The sequence below is a fragment of the Nansenia antarctica genome (assembly GCF_963989245.1).
Source record: "Nansenia antarctica genome assembly, chromosome: 20".
Taxonomy (NCBI): Eukaryota; Metazoa; Chordata; class Actinopteri; order Argentiniformes; family Microstomatidae; genus Nansenia; species Nansenia antarctica.
This window is the reverse complement of record NC_137693.1, coordinates 15,103,117-15,125,893: the sequence shown is the minus strand read 5'-3', so window position 1 is coordinate 15,125,893 and position 22,777 is coordinate 15,103,117. Positions and strand designations below refer to the sequence as shown.

Here is a 22,777-nt window from a genome sequence, read left to right as displayed (position 1 = left end):
TAAAAATAAATGTATTTTCTAATTATCATGTAATCTTTCGCGGGTGGTCAGAATCATCTGGCGGGACGTATTTGGCCCGCGGGCCGTACAATGCCCAGGTCTGATGTAGAGTCACTGGATAATAGGTCAAACACTGTCTGTATGGTGCAAGTCAAGGCTAACTACTATGTCAATGTCCACACTTGTACACGATAAGATAAAGCCATTTTAGCTTCTTTTGTTTTGCATGATCAAATGTTTGTATTTGATATTGGATACATGGGTGCATGTAGCATGACTAAAGTGTGACTAATGTGATCAGTCACTAGTAAGGGGAACGGTGGAGAATGTACTGTGGTTTATTTACTGTTCAGCACTTGAAGTTGCATTCAGTGCTTGACTTGTGCTATATAAATACAATTCTGAAAGCAACAAGTAACAAGTGTGCCAATCATTAGGCACATAACATCTGGTCCTCCACTTTATATCACAGCCAGTATAACACATTTAAAATGACTACAAAACCAAACCAATATAGTCTACAGTGAACGGCGCACTATTCATTTGTCATACATTTGTCATACATGTCGAAACATAACTCAGTTGAATAGGAAGGTAGCGCAGCGGTTCTTTGCATGAGCAAACCTCTCATTGATTTTACAGTTGAAATACATCTTGTTGGATCTAAGTGTTTTCAACAGAAAGCATGGCATGGGCGTTCAGTCACTGTTGTCCCCTTGTGTTTCTTGCGAATGTCTCAAAACTCTTGAAACCAGCCGATGACCAAACATTCAATGCATGACTTGTGCTGTATAAATAAAGAGAGTACGCAAGATTGTGGGTGACCCCTCACATCCAGCTCACAGCCTGTTTGAATGACTCCCTTCTGGACAGCGGTACAGGGCCACCAGGACAAAAACATCACGCCACTTGAACAGTTTCTTCCCCAAAGCCACAGCCCTCCTCAATAACTCCTGATCATTGCACCTTGCACTTTACATGTTCTTGCACTTAGTTGTACAGTATATTTATTCATAATATTCACTCATATTGGTACTGTATATTTTGTCTTGAGTATTGCTGTATTGCCGTCTTGTTGTTGTATGTACTGTAGCTTGTTCAGCATGGTAGAATACCAAGTCATGTTCCTAGTGCACTGCACATGGCGAATAAAGTTGAATTGAATTGAATTGTATTTCTGTGATCTGTTCTCTTATTTAGTAGCACTTGTTAGAAAAGAAAAGTGCTATACAAATAAAATGTAATATATTGTTGTTAACTGTATCTGCCAGTATGTAGTTAGCAGGTGCTACATAGGTGATGACTGGTGTGTTGTGAGGCTGGTCCTACCAGAGAGGCCGCGGGGGCGTGCGTCGGCCAGGTCGGAGATGGCCCCGGAGGTGACGGTCTTCCTCAGCCGGGAGGCGGAGCCTGCTGCTACAGAGGGCTTGGCCAGGGCGTCATCACTGCTGGCCCTCTTCAGCTACACAAACACAGAAACACAATTCAACACACCGGATAGAACATCATCAACATCTACTAAACTGTTACATCAACATAACTCCTATTTTAGAGACTCGACACTGGCTTCCTGTTAAGTTCAGAATAGATTTCAAGATCCTTCTGCTTGTTTATAAAGCTCTCACTGGCACAGCACCAGAATATGTTCAGATCTTTTGCTAGCATATCACCCCAATAGAGCTCTCAGGTCTTCTGCTAGCATATCAGCCCAATAGAGCTCTCAGGTCTTCTGACGCTGGTTTTCTCTGTGTACCACATGTACAAAAGAAGAGATTTGGTGAGGCTGCCTTCTCATTTTATGCGCAAATTGTGGAATGCACTGCCAGTTTAGGGATGCAACCTCAGCACATATGTTCAAGTCAAGACTAGAAACCCATATTTTTGATATTGCCTTTAAACTAAATCATTAAATTATGATAATAGAATGATTGGAGAACTTTGAGCTGCAACGTTTGCAGGAAACGCGCTATACAAATAAAAGCTATTATATTATTATTATTAAAGATTCATCAGCAATCCACCATGTTTTTGTTAGAAGCATGGGTCATCAAACCAATCCTTTCACACTGAGCTATAATCTTGTTGTTATTTAATGCTTTGTGACCTCCCTGCCAGGGTCAGAGTGGAGAGCTGTTCATGCAGAGATTGAATTGAGAATATAACTTTTCAATCATTCAAATGGACTGAGATCCTTTTACTGTGACCTGGGGTGTGTGTGTGATGTAGGGCGTGTGTGTGATGTGGGGTGTGTGTGTGTGTGATGTAGGGCGTGTGTGTGATGCGGGGTCTGTGTGTGTGATGTGTGTGTGTGTGTGTGTGTGTGATGTGGAGTGTGTGATGCGGGGTCTGTGTGTGTGTGTGTGTGTGATGTGGTGTGTGTGTGTGTGATGCGGGGTGTGTGTGTGTGTGTGATGTGTGTGTGTGTGTGATGTGGGGTGTGTGTGTGTGTGTGTGTGATGTGGGGTGTGTGAGTGTGTGTGATGCGGTGTGTGTGTGTGTGATGTGTGCGTGATGTGTGATGTGTGTGTGTGTGTGATGCGGGGTGTGTGTGTGAAGTCAGCCTCCTGCTACCCACCCTGCTGAGGCGCAGGTCGGAGGCCAGGGTGTTGGAGGACCGAGAGCTCCTCATGGCGGAGGCTGTGGAGGGGCCGGTGGAGGACGACTGTCTAAGCCGCTCCTGGAGCCCCAGCTTGGGCAGCCCCGCCTTGGCGGCGCCCCCTTTCAACATGGCTGTGTGTGCTACCTGCAGCCTGCCATGGACAGGAAAGAAAAACATGTTACACAATGATTAGGGATGCAAACTGGTAATGACCCAAAAAGGTGACAAAATAGTTTTTTGCCTGAACATTTGCAAGAACATTTATGAAAATTGTTGAGGTAAAAACGGCTAAAACGGCTTCCTGTGCAAAACACACACAGCTTCCTGTGCAAAAACAAATTAGAACCCCCACAGAGAGAACACTGCTCAAAACCGGTCTTGAGGGTGGTTTGGTCGTCAAACCTGAGGCATTTATTTATTTATTATATTAATAATTATTATTATTAATTATTATTAATTATTAACGGGAGGGGGTGTGGAGAGGGACGAGGTCGGCAAGGTCGGAGGGGGCCAGATTGTTGATGGCTTTGTAAGTGGTGAGTAGGATTTTTAATTGGATCCTGTATTTGACCGGGAGCCAGTGTAGGTTTTGGAGGACAGGGGTGATGAGGTCACGGCGGCGAGTGGAGGTGAGCAGACGGGCAGCAGAGTTCTGGACGCATTGGAATTTGTTTAGGATGTTATTAGGCAAACCGTAGAGGATTCTGTTGCAGTAGTCGAGTCGGGAGGTTATGAAGGCGTGGATGAGTGTTTCAGCAGCAGAAAAGGACAGGGAGGGTCGGATGCTGCTGGCAATGTTCCTGAGGTGGAAGAATGCAGATTTAGTGACCTGGTTGGCATGGGGAAGGAACGAGAGGGTGGGGTCAAAGATGATGCCGAGGTTGCAGACGTGGTTGGAGGGGGTTACGGTGATGTTGAGTGAGAATGTCTGGGTGGAACGGGTGAGGGACTTTGGGCCGATGATGAGGATTTACGATTTATTGCAGTATATGTACAAAATAAACATAAACATATATTCAACATCAAAATACATGAATTAAAAGTTTGTCTTGTCTTTCTTCTGTGAAATACTGATAGATAAATGTGGTAACCGTTGTATAAAAGCGTTATGGAACTCGAAGCCGTGTTATATCGTGGATATCCACTATATACCACGGCTTCTCGTGCCGTAACGCTTAATTCACACACCTGCCCGTTCAAGTTGCATTTGATTTGATTAAATCTCACCAACTGTGCGTGTTGTATTTTGATTTTCACTCAAAATGGAAACGTGTTTGATTAAACAAGTTAGGCCTAACGCTAACCGTACCGAGCAACAACCACCAGATTCCAGTGCTACCGGGGGTCACAGACGATAGGCCTACAGAAGATGTAAGTGTTAATAATAAAAAGCAAAAATGCGCAGCGAAGACAAACTATCGGAAATATGAAGAGAGTTACCTGAACTTTGGCTTTGTTGAATTACAAAAGCTCACCACAACCACAGTGTGTAATTTGCTCTCAAGTCCAGGGGAGGCTGGTTCATTAGGGGCAATTGGACAATGCCCCACCAAAGGGAGAAGAGAGAGATTTTTTTTCTATGACTTCTAGACAGTGTTGCTTCTGAATATCATAGTCCAATCAGCTAGTGTTCTGTGGAGTATATCATAGTCCAATCAGCTAGTGTTCTGTGGAGTATGTTCCAATCAGCTTCAAGTCCCGCCCCTTTCATGGCAACTTTCAGTCTACTCGAAGTTGCACTAGGCTGTTCTCGTAGACTTGCATGTAAAATCTATTTTGGTAACTTCAGGCCATTCGGTCATTTGTCTATGGGGTTTTGGGACATGCACAAAGAATCGTACGTGCTTACGTCATGTCCGGCGTAGCTTTAGACGAGCTAGCCAATTAACCTTCATTTCAGATCACGTTCGTTCACCATGGCAATGGCGGCTAGTAATGTTCTCCGTTCAGCCGTCGTAGCAACCAGGAGAAATTAACAGTAAAGGAATTAGGACCACCCAGACCAAATTTTATTATAAAGCAAGTTTATACAAAGGCAGGGAAAATTGGAAAATCGTATAACCGAGGATTTACGAGGGGTTGACATTGACGCAGTCTTCATAAAACATGCCGTCCACAAGCAGCATGCAGGCCATAAGGTAAGATCAAAAAATATAGTTTGTACCTTCTCCGTAATATAGAACTTTGTAATAATCAAATGTATGCATGCTATGATGAATGGGAAAGGCGCCGGTAAAACTAGTAGGCTTATATAACAATGAGTTGAATTAAAATTAGGGCTTGCCCGAGTAATTGGAGTAGGATATTCCACTATTCATTTGGTAGGTTGCTATGCGAAGCTTCTTTTTTGCAACAAAACTTTGCATTTAATGTATTATGTTACATTATATTAATATGTAGTTACTTAATGTAATGTAGTATATTACATGTATCAAACAATACATTTTGTCAGCGAATTACAACTAAGCATTTTTTTTTGATATATGTATTAGGCTAATATATAGAACATGTCTAAAAATGTCTGAGGTTTAATTTGTGAATAGATAGACCTACATATTTATATTCAAGAATAAGCATATCTACCTAAATAGCTCCAAGATATCTAAGTGGTCGGGAGTGACTCATGTGCACAGCCTGTTAAAGCTAAAGTCAACTGTTATACTTAAAACAGATCCCTCTCTCCTGGAGACCTTAAATCATCGTTAGACTACATTTCAGAAATTACTGTAGATACAATTACAACTACAAGACAGCAGATTGTTCAGCTACATTTTCTTATTTGAAATCTTAACACTGTTGGTCTGTCTGCCTTCAGGGACCAAAGCTCATCTCAAGAGCAGCAGCAAGAAGCCACAGGAACCAGAACATCAAGGAGGGTCTTGGGAGAAGAAGAGAAGCAGAGGCTGTCTAAAGAGGTAGGTCCAAGTTTTGAAACACAGTGTTGGAAAATCACCACCAATCAGAGTTACATTCAGGGATGGGATGGTAGCAGTCTTTATTCAGTGTTGTACTTCCAAAGTGCTTATTTCCACATTTTCTTTCACACCCCATACTTTTGACAGATCTGCGACACAATCCTGGCCCACTCCAAAGAAAGGTTTTCTTTCACCAACCACCTTGTGAGTGCCACGCTGCTCCAAGGAGAGATGTTCCAACAGCACTGCCATGCATTCCCTGTTGAGGCTCTGAACACCACTGTCAAGGCATACCCCATGCTGAACCAGGTGAAGCTCAAGACTGAGCTGTCCCTTGTCTATGAGAGTGCTGAGTTCAAGGGCTGCTCTGGTGCACTGGCACTGTACCAGGTTCTACACAGTTACAACCTCCAGGAGACTTTCTCTGAGACTGTAGCTCTGTTGAACATCCTAATTACTACTCCCATGACAACAGCTGAAGCTGAGAGGTGTTTCTCGACCCTTAAGAGAATCAAGAACTTCCTGCGAAACACAATGGGCCAGGAGCGCCTGAATGCACTGGCCATGCTTTCAATGGAGAGGGAACTAGTCAGGAAGATGCCTGATTTTAATGAGAGGGTCATTGATTGTTTTGCTGCTTTGAAAGAGAGACGAGCTAAATTTCAATACAAGTGAGCAGTATGTATGCCGTCCATATTTTGTATTTTGTAGTATGTAAATAGTTTTATCCATCCATTGCACATTATCAGCCCCTGTGCCACTGCCCTTTATCCTGGATTTGCTGCACCTAAAATAAAATATGTGATAACTGAATACCAATGGCTGTGAGTCAATTTATTTAAGCCCGCTGATTTAGGTGAATTTACCCTTGAACGTGTCACCTTAACCATCAACGCAACAATTGCCCCCCCTGAGAGATTTGGCAGGAGCCGCCACTGCTCAAGTCCTATCCAATGCGTCTTTGAGAACCTCAAAGTTGATCAGACATTTGCACACTAAACATGGCCATTACAAGGAAAAGCCCAGGGTATTTTTTGAGCGAAAGAGCTCAGTGGTACACAAGCGGAGATGAGAGCGAGTACCGCTGTGGGTAAGAAACTCCTCAAAGACTCAAGAGTTGTTTGGAGAGGAGAAGGCCAAACAGTTAGCAAACATGCCAATGTCAAATGACACAGTTAAACGGCACATCTCATCAATAGTCGGAGGATATACAGGTGCAACGCGCTACGCGCCTTCAGGGAAATGATTTCGCCATCCAATAGGCTAGGTACACGATCTCCCTACTTCCTGAAAGGCAACTGGGATGAACATATCCTGTCTCACTCTATTGGTTTAATTGATTAATCAGCTGTGCGATAAACTGTTGGAACACACAGTGCACAGCTGATTAATCAATTAAACCAATAGAGTGAGACAGGATATGTTCATCCCAGTTGCCTTTCAGGAAGTAGGGAGATCGTGCACCTAGCCTATTAGACGAGTCGATAGACGTGTCTAAAATGTCCCATTTACTCGCATGAATGGGAGAAGGAGATACAAGAAGATTTTTGGTTTTGTAAAGAGCTCAAGACAACGACACTGAACAGTAAGCACTTCAATAAATGTCATAGGTTGATTCTGGGTGCAAGGTCTGTGGGGTGGGAGGGGTTGGGTGTGGGATTTTAGGGGCGGGTAAGATGACAATGTGGGAGGCGGTTGTAGTAGGGGAGGATGGGTGATTAGAGAGGGGAGCAGTGGTTGTGTGGTTAAGGGAGGGTGGAAAGTGGGTAGTTGGGTTAATTGTACAACCTGTCTGTGTTTGCTAAGTTTATTATTGTACAAACAATTAGTAAAGGGATGTAAAAAAAAATGATTTTGTTATTTTGAAATAAATTCATTTTCTCATCATTGTAGCAAAAAAGAACAGGAGAGTAAAGACAGACCAGGATAATACTGTAGACCAGACCAACAGACCAGGGAACTCCTGTACAAAGGTCTACAGAGGGAAACACCGTCTGGAGCAGTTCACAGCTCAGTTCACAGCTCCCTGTGCACGGCAGATACACATCCAGACCAGGGACACACACTTACTAGGACAGACAGAGAGATCAACCGGCAGAGAGTGCCGGGAACACAAGTGCCAAACATTCTCAGGTGACACATGAGTCCCTAACGAGGAGAGGAACAGGGAGGGTAGTAAAGTCCCCAAGGCCACCAGGGGGCCACAGAGGGAGGCACCCAAGGAGTCCTCCAGGAAATGGCGACCCCAACCGTAACCGAAAACCATAATCATATTCAGTGAAAGTGGGTACTTACTATCCTTACTTCAATACAACATGTCAAATCTGGTGACATTTACCAAGTCATTTAGCAGATGCTTTTATCCAAAGCCACTTACTATAGTCCTTACTGAGCAGCCTTACAGAAAGTAGCCTAATCTCAGGCAACACCTTTATCACAGGGATCTCGGGTACACCTAAGTTGTAAGTGAGACAAATGAACAAAGTAGACCTATATGTGTGTGAGAGTGAGAGAAATAGAAGGAGGTAGAGAGATTAGTGTATGTAGGGGAACTTGGGAGGAAATGGTGCCCCTGATGGCATTTCTGCCTGTGCCAAGACATACAAGCCAGCAGTGGTCTCAGGGCAGCTGAGGTAAACCTATCAGTCCCCCTCCCCCACCCCCCCCCCCACACTGGGACACTTCCTGTGACAAAGCGCTGGGGTAGCAGAAAGATCAGATCTCTGGACAGGGAGACCTAATGTAATGCAACACACTAGAGCGCAGTACCGAGGTGGTTCCAGGGCGCTCTGGGAGTATTCAGTGCAGCGCTACACAATAATGCCATTCAACGTACCCTAAGGCCATTTTGATAACAGGATATAGGCCTGTAGTGATTGGTGGCATTCTGAATCCAAATAATGAGGGGCAGCTGTGGCAGAGGAGGTAGAGGCGCAGGAGGTAGAGCCGGCGTCTAATGATCGCAAGGTTGGCGGTTCGAGCCCCGACTGGCCACATGTCGAAGTGTCCTTGGGCAAGACACTGAACCCCAAATTGCTCCCAATGAGCGGGCCGGCGCCTTGCTGGTCGCCATTGGTGTGTGAATGTGTGTGTGAATGGGTGAATGAGAGGCCGTTGTAAAGCGCTTTGGAATAAAGCCGCTATATAAGTCAGTCCATTTACTAATGAAAGAGGATGTAGCAGGCTACAGTATGTGTAAAGGAAGGCTTTACATTGACTGAAGGAGAAGCTCTTTAGCTTGGAGAGCCACTACACTTCCCCACGCTGTCCTGAGCTCCACAGCACCCTGTGGAAATAACAAGTCATTGATTTTAACCACGGTGGGGAGGGGAGGTGAGGCTAGGGTAACTGATCATTATGGCACACTGAGAGTGACAGTGCAGGCCTGTGAACGGGGCTGCCCTACACTTTAATGTCCTCGATCAGCAAAATGGGTCAGCTGAGACGTTGTTCACTCTGTCCCCCGACTCCTTAAACCTTCTCTCTTCGCTAGGCTAACTCTCTCACTGTCTCTCCTCTTTGCTGCGGGAATCGAAATTATTGTAATTCTTGCAGTATTTTCCTCAGTGCTTGCTTAACCTACTTAGGACATATGAGTAAAGTACAGCAACATGTCTACAGGCTAAAGTATATGGAAACAAATCAACTTGTAAAGGGCACCGCTGTATAAATACAGTATGAACTGCATTAGAAATGTGATTCTTCAAGATCAACACACTGCGGCGCTAACACAGATAGCAGGGCGACGTGTACAACCGGTGAAAATGAATGTTGTTACCACCGGCTCTCCTGCAAAGGCAATAATATGCACATTATAGCCTACATGACCATGTAGTGTACAAGCAGCCCTCACACTGGCCCTGCCACCCCCGGGGGTGTAATGACAGACAGAGCCTGAATTAAAGGAGTCTGGCCCACAACCAAAACCAACGACCCTAACTCACACAGGCTGAAGGAGATGTAGAAGCTCTCTGTCTGCTTCAGAGAGATCCCAGCCTCCCACTGCTACCTTTTAAATTGAAGTGTAATTAGAGGAAGCCTGCAGGTCCTTACAGCCTTATCTGATTAAAACACAAAGTGTGCACTGTGTGTGTGTGTGTGTGTGTGTGTGTGTGTGTGTGTGTGTGTGTGTGCGCGTCTGCAGAGCCCGTCAGATGATGCTGAGGCTTGTCTCATGGTGTGATCCTGTGAATATCATCCATCCTGACTAGCCTATATATAGAACCTCAGGGCCTCATACTAACAGTCATAGATCTAGAACCTCAGGTCTAGAACCTCAGGGCCTCATACCAACAGTCATAGAACTAGAACCTCAGGTCTAGAACCTCAGGGCCTCATACTAACAGTCATAGAACTAGAACCTCAGGTCTAGAACCTCAGGGCCTCATACTAACAGTCATAGAACTAGAACCTCAGGTCTAGAACCTCAGGGCCTCATACCAACAGTCATAGAACTAGAACCTCAGGTCTAGAACCTCAGGGCCTCATACTAACAGTCATAGAACTAGAACCTCAGGTCTAGAACCTCAGGGCCTCATACTAACAGTCATAGAACTAGAACCTCAGGTCTAGAACCTCAGGGCCTCATACCAACAGTCATAGAACTAGAACCTCAGGTCTAGAACCTCAGGGCCTCATACTAACAGTCATAGAACTAGAACCTCAGGTCTAGAACCTCAGGGCCTCATACTAACAGTCATAGAACTAGAACCTCAGGTCTAGAACCTCAGGGCCTCATACTAACAGTCATACTAACAGTCATACTAACAGTCATACTAAACAGTCATACTAACAGTCACACTAACAGTCACACTAACAGTCATACTAACAGTCACAGCCAGGAGAGCCAGATAATAAAGTGTTTCTCATGCAGTTTGAAACCCCAAGATAAAAAAGTGAAACAACACTGAGGAAAAGCTATGAGCTGCTTTTCAGTTTGAAGACTGAGGAATTTAAATTGAGGAAGTGAACATGGCAACACTGAGGTAGCCTCATGTCTCCTGAATCAAAGGCTGTTTAGTCACGACCAGTTAGCCTCATATGAGCCTCATTACACAAGAGTCACCTTTATTTGCTTTTAGTGGCTCATAGCTCCTTGACAGGATTCAGTTATGTAAAGATGACCGTAAATATTTCTCTGCAGAAAGAAGAGGTCAATTACTCAACAACACAAGACTGTGTCCCAGACACAGATATGAAAATCTAACTTTAAAACGTTGACCACAATGATGAACACGTTGATTATAGCCTAACTGCTACTTCTCTAGGCTACTTCAGTTCAGACATTTTGACAGAAAACATACAATGTTTCTGAAGAAAAATGAGTCATTTTCTTGAGGAAAAGCTAAATATGGAATTTGGTCAACATATCTGCAAATGAAAAAGCAGAATATGTCTAGTTACCACACCCACAGCCCTAACTATTGGGTTGTTCTTTTCCTTAATTACATTGCTTGCAACAGCAGGGGAATTTATGTAGTCTTTAAGACCTTCCTAAAAAGAGAGAATTAAAGATATACAACTCGAAAACACATACAAATAAGAAGTTAATTTGCTACTTTATCTACATAACAAGTAAAAGGCTGCTAATTAGTTTCGGATTGAAATGTGGAACACTTCTAAAACCTCTAACAGATCCTCTAAATTATGGAGAGCAGAACACAGCTATCATTACAACAATGAACCTTCAGTCTCAAACACCAGACTACACACCGCTCTCACAAGCAGCCATCAAAACAGTTAACTGAAAGTTGGGCTCCAAACCCTGGAAAGGCTTTGCCACACAGTGGGCTAGTTACCTCAGGTGACCTGACGGTATGTCCTGATTACCTGGCCTCTCCGCAGGTGGGGTGGGCAGGTGAAAGCTTTTTAACGTTGCTGCTCTGTAAAGGCTGGGGCTCAAACAGAGCTTCTTACAGTGTGTGTGTTTGTATGTGTGTGTGTGTGTGTGTGTGTGTGTGTGTGTGTGTGTGTGTGTGTGTGTGTGTGTGTGTGTGTGTGTGTGTGTGTGTGTGTGTAGGGCTAGAGATACTAAGGTATTTGGTGTAGCTGAGGGAGCAGATCATGGGGAGGTGGCAGGTCTGGGGAGGTGGAGAGGGCAGGTCTGGGGAGGTGGAGAGGGCAGGTCTGGGGAGGTGGAGGTGGCAGGTCTGGGGAGGTGGAGAGGGCAGGTCTGGGGAGGTGGAGGGGGCAGGTCTGAGGAGGTGGAGGTGGCAGGTCTGGGGAGGAGGAGGTGGCAGGTCTGGGGAGGTGGAGGGGGCAGGTCTGGGGAGGTGGAGGTGGCAGGTCTGGGGAGGTGGAGGTGGCAGGTCTGGGGAGGTGGAGGGGGCAGGTCTGGGGAGGTGGAGGGGGCAGGTCTGGGGAGGTGGAGGGGGCAGGTCTGGGGAGGTGGAGGTGGCAGGTCTGGGGAGGTGGCAGGTCTGGGGAGGAGGAGGTGGCAGGTCTGGGGAGGTGGAAGGTCTGGGGAGGAGGAGGTGGCAGGTCTGGGGAGGTGGCAGGTCTGGGGAGGTGGAGGGGGCAGGTCTGGGGAGGTGGAGGTGGCAGGTCTGGGGAGGTGGAGGGGGCAGGTCTGGGGAGGTGGAGGGGGCAGGTCTGGGGAGGTGGAGGTGGCAGGTCTGGGGAGGTGGAAGGTCTGGGGAGGTGGCAGGTCTGGGGAGGTGGAGGGGGCAGGTCTGGGGAGGTGGAGGTGGCAGGTCTGGGGAGGTGGAGGGGGCAGGTCTGTGGAGGTGGAGGTGGCAGGTCTGGGGAGGTGGAGGTGGCAGGTCTGGGGAGGTGGAGGGGGCAGGTCTGGGGAGGTGGAGGGGGCAGGTCTGGGGAGGTGGAGGTGGCAGGTCTGGGGAGGTGGCAGGTCTGGGGAGGAGGAGGTGGCAGGTCTGGGGAGGTGGAAGGTCTGGGGAGGTGGAGGTGGCAGGTCTGGGGAGGTGGCAGGTCTGGGGAGGTGGAGGGGGCAGGTCTGGGGAGGTGGAGGGGGCAGGTCTGGGGAGGGGGCAGGTAGCCTCCCATCACCAAGAGGCCAGTGGAGTGGTGGCAGGTCTGGGGAGGGGGCAGGGGGGGGGAGGTGGCAGGTCTGGGGAGGGGGCAGGTAGCCTCCCATCACCAAGAGGCCAGTGGCAGGGACTAGCTCCACTCTCTCTGCATATGAGCAGCACTAACGGCTGTGTCAGTCTCTGTCAGTCCTGATAATGACTGAGGAGAGGGAGGAGGGGAAAACATCATCTCTTGGCTGTGATGAAATGAGCCGTTGCTCAGTCAACTTCCTGTCAGCTTCCTGTGTTTCTGAGGAGGGGTTTCTGAGGAGAAGAGGCCCATAACCATTGTAGAGTTGTAGATGCTAAACAATGTCAATCTACACATCGCCTTCGCTCTCAGTGCTTGATCCTGTGACATTAAGCGTGACGGTGTCCTTGATTAAATTGATTCCAGATGGCTACGCACCATTAATTCTGCTCCATGGCATGCACACAGACACATCACATCACATCACATCAGGAAGATGACAGATGCTACATAGAAGAGATTTTCCAATGGTGAAGAGGAAAGCATCCGAATGGCAATAAAGAGTTAGTTCCACTCTAGCAAGTATATCTTTAATTAAACCTGGTAAATGAATAAAGAGTCATGTCTCTGACTGACACATAGATGACATGAGAAGCAGGAGGCTGATTCACACAGAGCAGTTAGCACTAGCAGTTAGCACTAGCAGAGCAGTTAGCGCAAGCAGCCACCACCACAGCAAGAGTGGGCAGTGTCTCCTGCCTGGACTCAGCTTGGCAGCAGGCGGGAGAAAGGATGTTGGGTTGAATATCACTCTGCTTCATCACATCCTCTGATGTGTCCCGCATGCCTCGACCCAGGGCAGGCCTCAGCCCAGTCTGTAAATAACCAAGACTCTAAGAGAGGAACTTATGCTGAACTATGACAAACATTTCAGAAAAGTTGACTGATTGACAGAACTGCCGTAAGTAAGCAAGCCATCCTCACACATTCGCTATTCAATTCCAGATGTTCAATGTCCAATTCCGTCACCTTTCCCCCCCAAAATGTACTATTTCAAAACAAGTGTCAAACAAGTGACAAAAACTGCTCCTGTAAACTCAGAGACTCACAGACTGAAAGACAGCTAAAAAAACACTGATGTCAAGCCAGAGAGGGAGAGAGAGTCGTAGAGAGTGGTGTACTTACAGAAAGAAGGAGCCTGGTCTTGTGTACCCTCACGGTTGTTTAGATGACTCTGTCTGTCCCAGCTCTCACTCCTTCCCTGTGTGACTGTGTGGCTACTAACACACACTGACTGACTCCTAGCCGACTGACTCCTACCTCCTTTGACAGACAGCACAAGCAGCCCAGCAGACCTCCACACTGAGAGAAGTCAGCAGGGCCAAGAGCAGCTGCTGCCTCCACACAGCGATTAGGACACGGAAGCAGGCTGCCTGCGCTTGTGCTGTGTCGCTGTGCTGCTCTCTCTCTCTCTCTCTCTCTCTCTCTCTCTCTCTCTCTCTCTCTCTCTCTCTCTCTCTCTCTCTCTCTCACAATGAGAGGGAGAGGGAGTCTAGCCATGGGGAAGTTTCCCTCCCCACTCAGACTGTTTTTCCAAGCTTTTTCTGCGCAAAGAGGAAAAGAATACGAGACGGGGGGAGAGAGGAGAAGCAGTTTTGAAATAATGTGTTTCACATAACAGTTGTGCAGATTAATATTCAGCATTTGTATGAATGCTTTATTAGTGAAACTGTTAGTGGGATGTCTGGTTGTTGTTGTTTTCTGACTCCTGAGCTTGTGCCCTTTCCCCTCAGGACAGCGGCATGTCATTAGTTTGACCTCAGACATCAGGTCATGTGTGTGAGAGGCTGAGGGCTACAGGATACAATCACTCCTGTGTATGATATAAGTATAGAACTCTAAACTGATTAGTTCCACTTCGGTAAAATGTGTGCTTTTATTCATGTATTTGACTAGATTATGACAAGTCTTTTTGGGGCATGCGTACATTCCCCATTTTAAATGTCCAGTACCAACATGCAAACACTCACACTTGACAAAGCTCGTCTTTGTCTCAGAAGCACTTCTATAGCGGCCTTAGTAGAGAGGGGCGAGGCTGAACGTTTGCGGTGGGGTCTGCATTTTATACATTTTCCAACTGTTCTCAGTTGGATCCCTCAACCTACGACATGCCAAGGCCAAAGCATGTGGGCAGAGAATATTGCTCTCTGGATTGTGATGAAAAAGACTCCAGTTTGTGGTGAGTGGTAAATGGGAACTCTGGCTGGCTGACCACAACCCTATAATATCGTACCACACAAGGTTACGTCCAAGGCTCGGCTAATGGCTGAGAAATGCTGCACAGCCTTACAGGTGCCACATCCTGTTTTTAGAGCGTGATTAAGCTCACACTTCCAGCCTTCCGCTTCACTATTATTCCCTTTTGAATGTGGGAACAACATCCCAAACTCACCCTGTTTCAACACTGTCCCGACTCTTCAAACAATGAGCTCCAAATGATTGACATCCAGCAGACTTTGAATGACCAATCGTGTACTGGGAAGGTCGACTAACAATTGACAGAAGTTGGTATCATACGGTATTAGTAAACTGTGCGATACATTAGCTCCTGTAGCTACGACTCCAAACCTTCCATTTGGATCCTGAATGCCTCTCTACTGCTGGGTGCAGCACCTTGCTTTCAAAGGGGACTGCGGCATCTAAAAGGGACGGAAACAGCACAGAAGTCTGTGGGAGGACTAACCAGGCCAAACAAATAAATAATGTAACATAAAGCGCTGAGGGGGGGGGGTGGGTGTTCTGAAGAGCCACCTGTCGTGGTGGATATGTGAGAGTGTTGGCCAGGGCCTGTGGAGTATCCGCACGATATCTCCCCCGTCAGAGACAAACACGAGAGGCAGCCAGGAGCGGGCCTCTGAGTACAGCCATAGATCTCTACCAACTCTGTCGCTCTTTCTCTGCCACACTACAAACAACACCCCTGACTGACTCTCCACATCTCACAAGGAGAGAACTAAGCCTATCATTTCATACTGAAGAAAGAGGAATCAACTCTCCTTGTAAGCTCGTTGGTTCTCAGAGGAAACACGTGGTCGGATAGTGACATCATGGAGTTGGTGGAATAACTATGTTGCTTTTTCCCTCTCATTGCCACCCTTGAGTGACAGGGACACTAATCAAAATGTTTAACTATTGACAAAAACTACAGGCCTAGCCTTGGGGGGGAGACAGGATATTTGTACTTGGGTAAGACCGCCACAGATAGCTAGTTCTAACAACCACATAAAAAAACAAGAGAACAAAAACGCATGAATGGATCAAAAGACAAATCTAAGAATATTCAACAATGGGAATAGGCCTACTTATTGTAGCCTTTGTGACTCATCGAAAACGAACAGTGTTTTGTGTTCGAATAATGGATTCTAATGTATGGTAAACAGAGGCCAGGGGAGCTACAAGGAGCCCTGTCCCCTCTCCTCCAGCTGTGGCTATGGGCTCCAGAGGCTGGCTCCCACACAGGAAAAAGCCCATCAGCCACTGAGACACTGCATGGAACCACTTCAGTGTCTGGCAGCCGGTGCTCCTGGGCTCCCATAAACGTGGCTTTAAAACCACCTAACCTGCATCCGCATGTCCTCAACAGGGATTTATCTGACTACGGTTTCAGTTGTAGCCCACCACGGAACGCTGTCTTTGCTTTTGCTGCTGATACGACATTACCACAAACAGGTCTGGACATCTGTACCACATCTGTGTGTTTTGGAACCGACCTTAAAGAATAAGAATAGAACCTGACCATGTGGTATCAATTGTATGCTTTTCCTTTTATTATTACAATAAATTCCTCCATTAGAAATACTGTTCAGTGCAGCAAAACAAAAATAGATGAAACTACCCAATGTGTCAGCTCTTTCTGCAGAAGCCTTTTTATTGTGTGTGTGTGTGTGTGTGTGTGTGTGTGTCCACGTCAACAGCTCCTGAGCATCTGTGCAGCACCTGGGAGTGGGGAACCGGTGGTGCTAAGTCATGGACTCAGACCCGAAAGTGAATCAGGAAGTGGTCTAGGTTAAGCCCTTCCCCCATGCTGTGAGGCAGTCTCTGCTCTCCCTCTGTTCCCCTTGAGTCAGGAGGATGTGAAAGTACAGAACAGGACATAAGGCCCTTGACTCTGAACTAGGACACTCATCCCCAGCAGCAATATTCATAAATCATTGTGTTCAGTTACTGCAGCGTTTTGTTTTCATGTCATCAAAATGTCAGAGTAGTTCAGAATAGCTCAGTTGTTGCTTCCGTGATGCATACATATAAATATTCTTCACCAAATATTCTTCACCTATACCAATCAGTGTTAATTTTGGCAGGCTTTTTAGTCACTTTGGTGTTTAGATGAAGATGCACACCAGTTCTAGTCACACCAAGTCACCTCCATTTGTCTTAGTTCCAGTCTAGTTCCAGTTGATGAAAACTGAAAACATTCTAGTGCAGTTTCAGTCCATAAAAACGGCAAAACAATTTAGTCAAGTTTTCGTCGCTGACAACGGCTAGACTAAAATGTTTTGGGGTTTTGGAGGTGACTTGGTGTGACTAGAACTGTTGTGCATCTTCATCTAAACACCAAAGACTAAGTGACTAAAAAGCCTGACAAAATTAACACTGATACCAATCTACTCTACTGAACATGAGTTCAGTAGAGTAGATGTGTAGAGTAGATGTGTCACATTGAGAAATTAGAACAGAACATGCCGTAGGGAATTGCAAAGGCCTTTTTCTAAGAATCACTCCAATCGGTGTCATTGCATTGGATCAGGAAAAACCATTAGACAAATAAGAATATAATTCTTAATAGCTTGTTTATGTTGATAAATACACTGAAAGAGGGCCATCTTCTGCTCTGTCTCAGGACTAAGGCCTATTCCATGCACGTACAACACTCTGCAGCATTAGAATATGGAAAGGCCTGCAGATAAGAGTTGTTTATTTGTTTTGTTTTTTTGCTTAAATCATCATTTTTAGATCAAAAAGAGATGAGAGAAATGCAGAGATAGGGAAATAAGCACTGAGTTCACAACCACTTCCTGAGTCAGATCTACCCTAACTCTCAATAGATCAGTCTTTACTTCACCTTAGAGTGAACACGTAATGTGATTCTGTCACCTCTGGGGAGAAGGCAAACACTACACTATCTACTACTGTAGTCTATCATAGAGACACCGTTGCTCTTGAGTGAATTCACCATCCAGAAGCTGAGCTAAGCCTGTATACTTAATGTTTCATCTTTTTTCTCAGAGCTGTGCTCCCCAAGGGCCAGACTTCCTGTGGCGACCGTGTCAAAGCTCTCCTCCAGTGAACACCAAGCCACATCTCTGCAGCCTCAGCTGTCTTATGAAGAGACTGAGTGGGAGGTGGATTCCATAGAAACCCATCTATAGGACTACTACACTGCAATGCTACAGTGCAGCTCTGGAGCTCAATGAACTTGATAGAAACTGCAGTGTCAGTGATTGTAACGTCACAGTGACAGTGAGTGCTATTGAAGGGTATTCAAACATTGTCAAGCCCTTCAAAGGTGTGTTTCCATATGTGTGTTAGGCGTAGATACACAGCTTTGGCCTGATAGCTACCTGATGTTCATTATGGGTGTGCAATCTATGGCTGGGTCGCTTGTCAGCTGTTCTGAACAAACATGTGTTGCCACTCCCAACACGTTCGTCATAGAAATCCATAAACTCGCTAGCCCTGTTTCCCTTGAAAGGCAGCCTGAATAACTCTTAGAGCAGCAATATAAAAACCATGTTTCACTCCTCACGCAGCGGTTCTGGAGTGATGCTCCACATTCAGAGTGAATGAGGTAAAGACACCATTGCTAGACTGACCCAGCTAGCCAAGACAGCCAGACACCATTGTGTGCTAAGACCATAGAAATGCTTATGTTTCTAACTGAATGACTTGGCCCAGATGACCAGATGATTTTTTCAGTAACGCTAGCATTCCTCACGGTTAGTGAGGCTGACTAGGACTCTTCACAAGTATGCAGTCCACTTCCTGCACACTCACAGTAACATGCATACACCTCCTCAGTGACACGTTATTCATTCTCTCAGAAATATTTTTGGCTCAATTTGTTTGCTAGTTTTTCTCCACTGAGGGAATGAAGCTCATGGACCAATGATGAAAATAATACATGATATGGTATCTTAGTAATTAAAAAGCTGCACTCTTTAACACAGTATCCACTCGCCATGAAACACTAACATGCCTGTCACAGCCACTATTTTACACAACATATAACATTATTACAATGTGTCACATAATTACAATTAGCCAGAGTAGGCTAGATCTAGGCCTATGCCTTTGCAAATCAGGCGATAGCATGAACACTTCAATGGCAGGTGGGGGCTGCCCTTACCTTACTTTGTTTTCAGTACCAAACACCTAAGACCTCCCTAATATCCAACCTGCACTGAGGGGCAGACAAGGAGTCTTCTAGCTCAGCATGAGAGGAGCAACTGTCCCAACTCCCCTCCGCTCTAATCTCTGCTACTAGAGCCTCCCTCTACTGCAGAGAAGGATGTGCCACTCCTGGGCACAGATAACTCAAATGGCACTGCCTGTGTGTGTGTGTGTGTGTGTGTGTGTGTGCGTGTGTGTGCATGCGTGTGTGAAAGAAGCTGAGGAAGGTTTGGATGATGACAGCAACGTCCTTTAAGCTCCCGATGATAGATGACAGAGTAAATGAGAGTGACACTCGTTAAAAACAGAATGGTCACTATTCAGAACAGAGAGTTGTAATTTGCCAGTTAGTGCTTAATTCAGGGCTTAAAGTGGGAAACAATCCTGTGCCTGAAACCTTTTCTTGGGGAGGGGGGTCACAGTTTGAGATATTGGGAGAGCGGGTACAGAAGACAGCTTCTTGTCTCAATGTTTAAATGCATTAATACTATTTTATAGTCAATACAAAATATATGTCTCAATGTTAAAATGCATTAATACTGTTTTATACTCAATACAAAATAAAATAATATATTTAGATGTCTTTAAAAGAACAAACTGATTAAATCACTTAAGGCCAAACTGATTGCATCACTTATTAAGCCACTATCACAATAGATCAATAGATCTACATCAAGTAGAATACTGATGACTAGTGACCAGTCAAGACCATTGGACTCCAGGATATCTTTGAGCTCCTGCATGAGGGCTGACGAGTTGGCAATGTTTACTTTCCTGCTGACTAGGTGTTCCTAGTCCTGCTGACTTTGGCCAGATCATCATCAAAAAATCGAACAAGGACATTGAGGATTTTGGCCATGTTAAGATTAGTAGCTTCGTCGATATTCATTGAAAACTTTGCTTTTTTAAGCTTTTCACACAGCCGTTTTTTTAATCCCGGGACAAAGGCCATATGTGTTTAAATAGCTGGCGTGCTGATTGGAAACGGACAGCTTTGTCAGTGCATTTTTGTCTTCTGATAGCTTCTTGCACAAATCGACGGGTGGCTGAGCCATTGTGAAAGACAGATCATGTTCAGCTATAAACGCGCACACTCGTCGTTGGTTGGCTTGAGCAATGTGATACCATTGGTAGGCGGAACTGTCTCTTTGCTGAAGATGACTCTTTAAATTACGATGTAAACAAATAGCATGTGATTTATTTATTTATTTATTGCTCAAAATGCCCCCGCGCCGGAAATCCGGCACCGTGCCGGAGAACTTTAAGCCCTGTTAATTGCTGCTTGATGGCAATCAAACAGACAGAAACCTTAAACAAACAAACCTTTGGGTGTGAATAAAACTGGCATGCTATTTATTACTGTGAGTTCCTTTGTCATGTTGTTGGGTTATTCTCTGGCTCTACTCTCTCTGTCAAGCCTTTCACAATGGCCACGGTGGCCGTACTGGATCAGGTGTCGGCCACAATCAGTCTGTGGTTTCCCTGACGACTGGGCGTCCGTCCAGCCTCATTCTGGCATCACATCCCAAACTGCATGGTGGGGAAATACCTGTGTCTCCCAGCTCTACACTTGAATTAATCAATGCTGTAGCTTTAATGCATGTGGGCACTTAATACAGGCATCATGATCTTTTTTTGCCATTTAAGTTTGAATAACAATTGTTATAATGTTACAAATACATGTGGGCACACAGGCTGCAAAGTGCAAATGCATCATTAAGCATCATGTCTTAAAAGAACGCCCTTGCCCCTTGAAGAGGCCAATCCATCTGACAGAATCATCAGTGTAGCCTAGTCTATATATCCTGGATTCCAGGTCTGTGTCAGAGCTGTATTGTATCTGCAGAATGATGGTGATGTGATGTGCCACAATGTTTCCACTGTGCTGTGCAGTGAGTACATGGCCATGTGTTGGGGATTCTATCACTGCAGTGTTTGGCTCTTGTCCTGTCAGCTTCAGCTAGAGAAGGTGACTCCCATGGCTTTCCTGTCAGCTTCAGCTAGAGAAGGTGACTCCCATGGCTTTCCTGTCAGCTTCAGCTAGAGAAGGTGCCTCCCATGGCTTTCCGGTCAGCTTCAGCTAGAGAAGGTGACTCCCATGGCTTTCCTGTCAGCTTCAGCTAGAGAAGGTGACTCCCATGGCTTTCCTGTCAGCTTCTCACTAGTACTCTGACTTCAGCTAGAGAAGGTGACTCCCATGGCTTTCCTGTCAGCTTCTCACTAGTACTGCCTCCCTCAGCTAGAGAAGGTGACTCCCATGGCTTTCCTGTCAGCTTCAGCTAGAGAAGGTGACTCCCATGGCTTTCCTGTCAGCTTCTCACTAGTACTGCCTCCCTCAGCTAGAGAAGGTGACTCCCATGGCTTTCCTGTCAGCTTCTCACTAGTACTCTGTGGCGCAGGAGGTAGAGCCGGCGTCTAACGACCGCGAGGTCGCCGGATCAATCCCCGGCTGGCCACATGTCGAGGTGTCCTTAGGCAAGACACTGAACCCCAAATTGCTCCCAATGAGCGGCATTGGTGTGTGAGTCAGTGTGTGTGAATGGGTGAATGAGAGGCCGTTGTAAAGTGCTTTGGAATAAGGCGCTATAATAAGTCAGTCCATTTACCATTTACACATTGCACAGCACACATACTGTACAAGTGCACGCACACACAGGCAGCTGGTACAGACACAGTGTTGAATGAAAACTATTTTAAGTTACTGGTCGCATCAAAGAGCCTACTAAAGAGCCTACTAAAGGGAATCCAGGGCACTCCAGGACAGAGCGCTAAGCAGAATCCTTCAAACCCTTTAGAAAAGAAAGAGGCCACTTGGTGTTCTGTGACACCCAGAGCCAAACCAGACTGGACAGGCTCAGGTGGACAGGATACTCCGGTGCTGATAATAATAATAATAATAATAATAATAATAATAATAATAATAATAATAATAATAATAATAATAATAATAATAATAATACCTTTATTTGTATAGCGCTTTTCCTGCAAACGTTGCAGCTCAAAGTGCTTTAATCATTATATAATCATAATTTAATTATTTAGTCATTTAAAGGCAATATTAAAAAGATGGTTTTTTAGAACATACTGTATGTGCTGAGGTTGCATCCCTAATGTAAACTGGCAGTGCATTCCACAATCTGGGTGCTTAAAATAAGAATGCAGCCTCACCAAATCTCTTCTTTTGTACTGATGACCCCCTGCATCTTCCTCACCAGCCGCCCCTCCCCCCACAGCTGGCCCTGCCCTCCCCTGCTCACCAGAGGTCTGGCTATTTATAGCAGCTCCAGTCTCCCAATGAGTGGAGCCTCTCAGTAATGAGCTCAGCACTGGAGCGCAGCGCAGCGGGGAGATGATGTGACTGGGAAACAGACTCAGTGTCCTGGCCCTGTGAGGACACGTAGGGGACTCTCAGCACAGTGCAGCAGTGAGCCCAGCTGAGGGACACCCTGGCCACCTTCAGCACCACAGCATTGCGTGACGTTAGAATTATAAGGTTCTATCTACATTTCTGGTCAAAATTGAGTTTTTTTACATAATCTGATCCATTAGGTGTTTATTAATGCCTGTGTGGTGTTATTTTTTAAATGTTGACATTTTTTAGTTAGTAATTAATAAAATACAAAGGTTCCATCTCACAAAACATAATGGAATGTAAAAACTTTGACGCTCAATATCTCTGAACTGCCCTAAACGGAGATAGAACCTTATCATTCTAAACTCACGAGTGGTCATTTAAAGCTGGACAGAGATGGGGCTTAGAAGTACATTTTCGGAGGAGGCGTTATATTGTTTAAGGTGACTTTTCTCTGACAGCAAA

The 22,777-nt window shown here is 45.6% G+C and overlaps 1 protein-coding gene across 1 annotated transcript in view; it reads right to left on the bottom strand.

Annotated features, from left to right (window-relative positions):
- The window catches only part of specc1 (sperm antigen with calponin homology and coiled-coil domains 1), a 101,192-nt gene extending 87,435 nt beyond the window's left edge, over positions 1-13,757 (bottom strand). Inside the window, exons 1-3 of the mRNA XM_080549447.1 lie at positions 13,696-13,757; positions 2,576-2,750; positions 1,330-1,462 (exon numbers count right to left, since the gene is read on the bottom strand). Coding sequence (XP_080405573.1) covers positions 1,330-1,462; positions 2,576-2,728 — 286 coding nt within the window. The 5' untranslated portion in view covers positions 2,729-2,750; positions 13,696-13,757. The remainder of the gene's footprint in view (positions 1-1,329; positions 1,463-2,575; positions 2,751-13,695) is intronic.
- Positions 13,758-22,777: the final 9,020 nt, after the last annotated feature.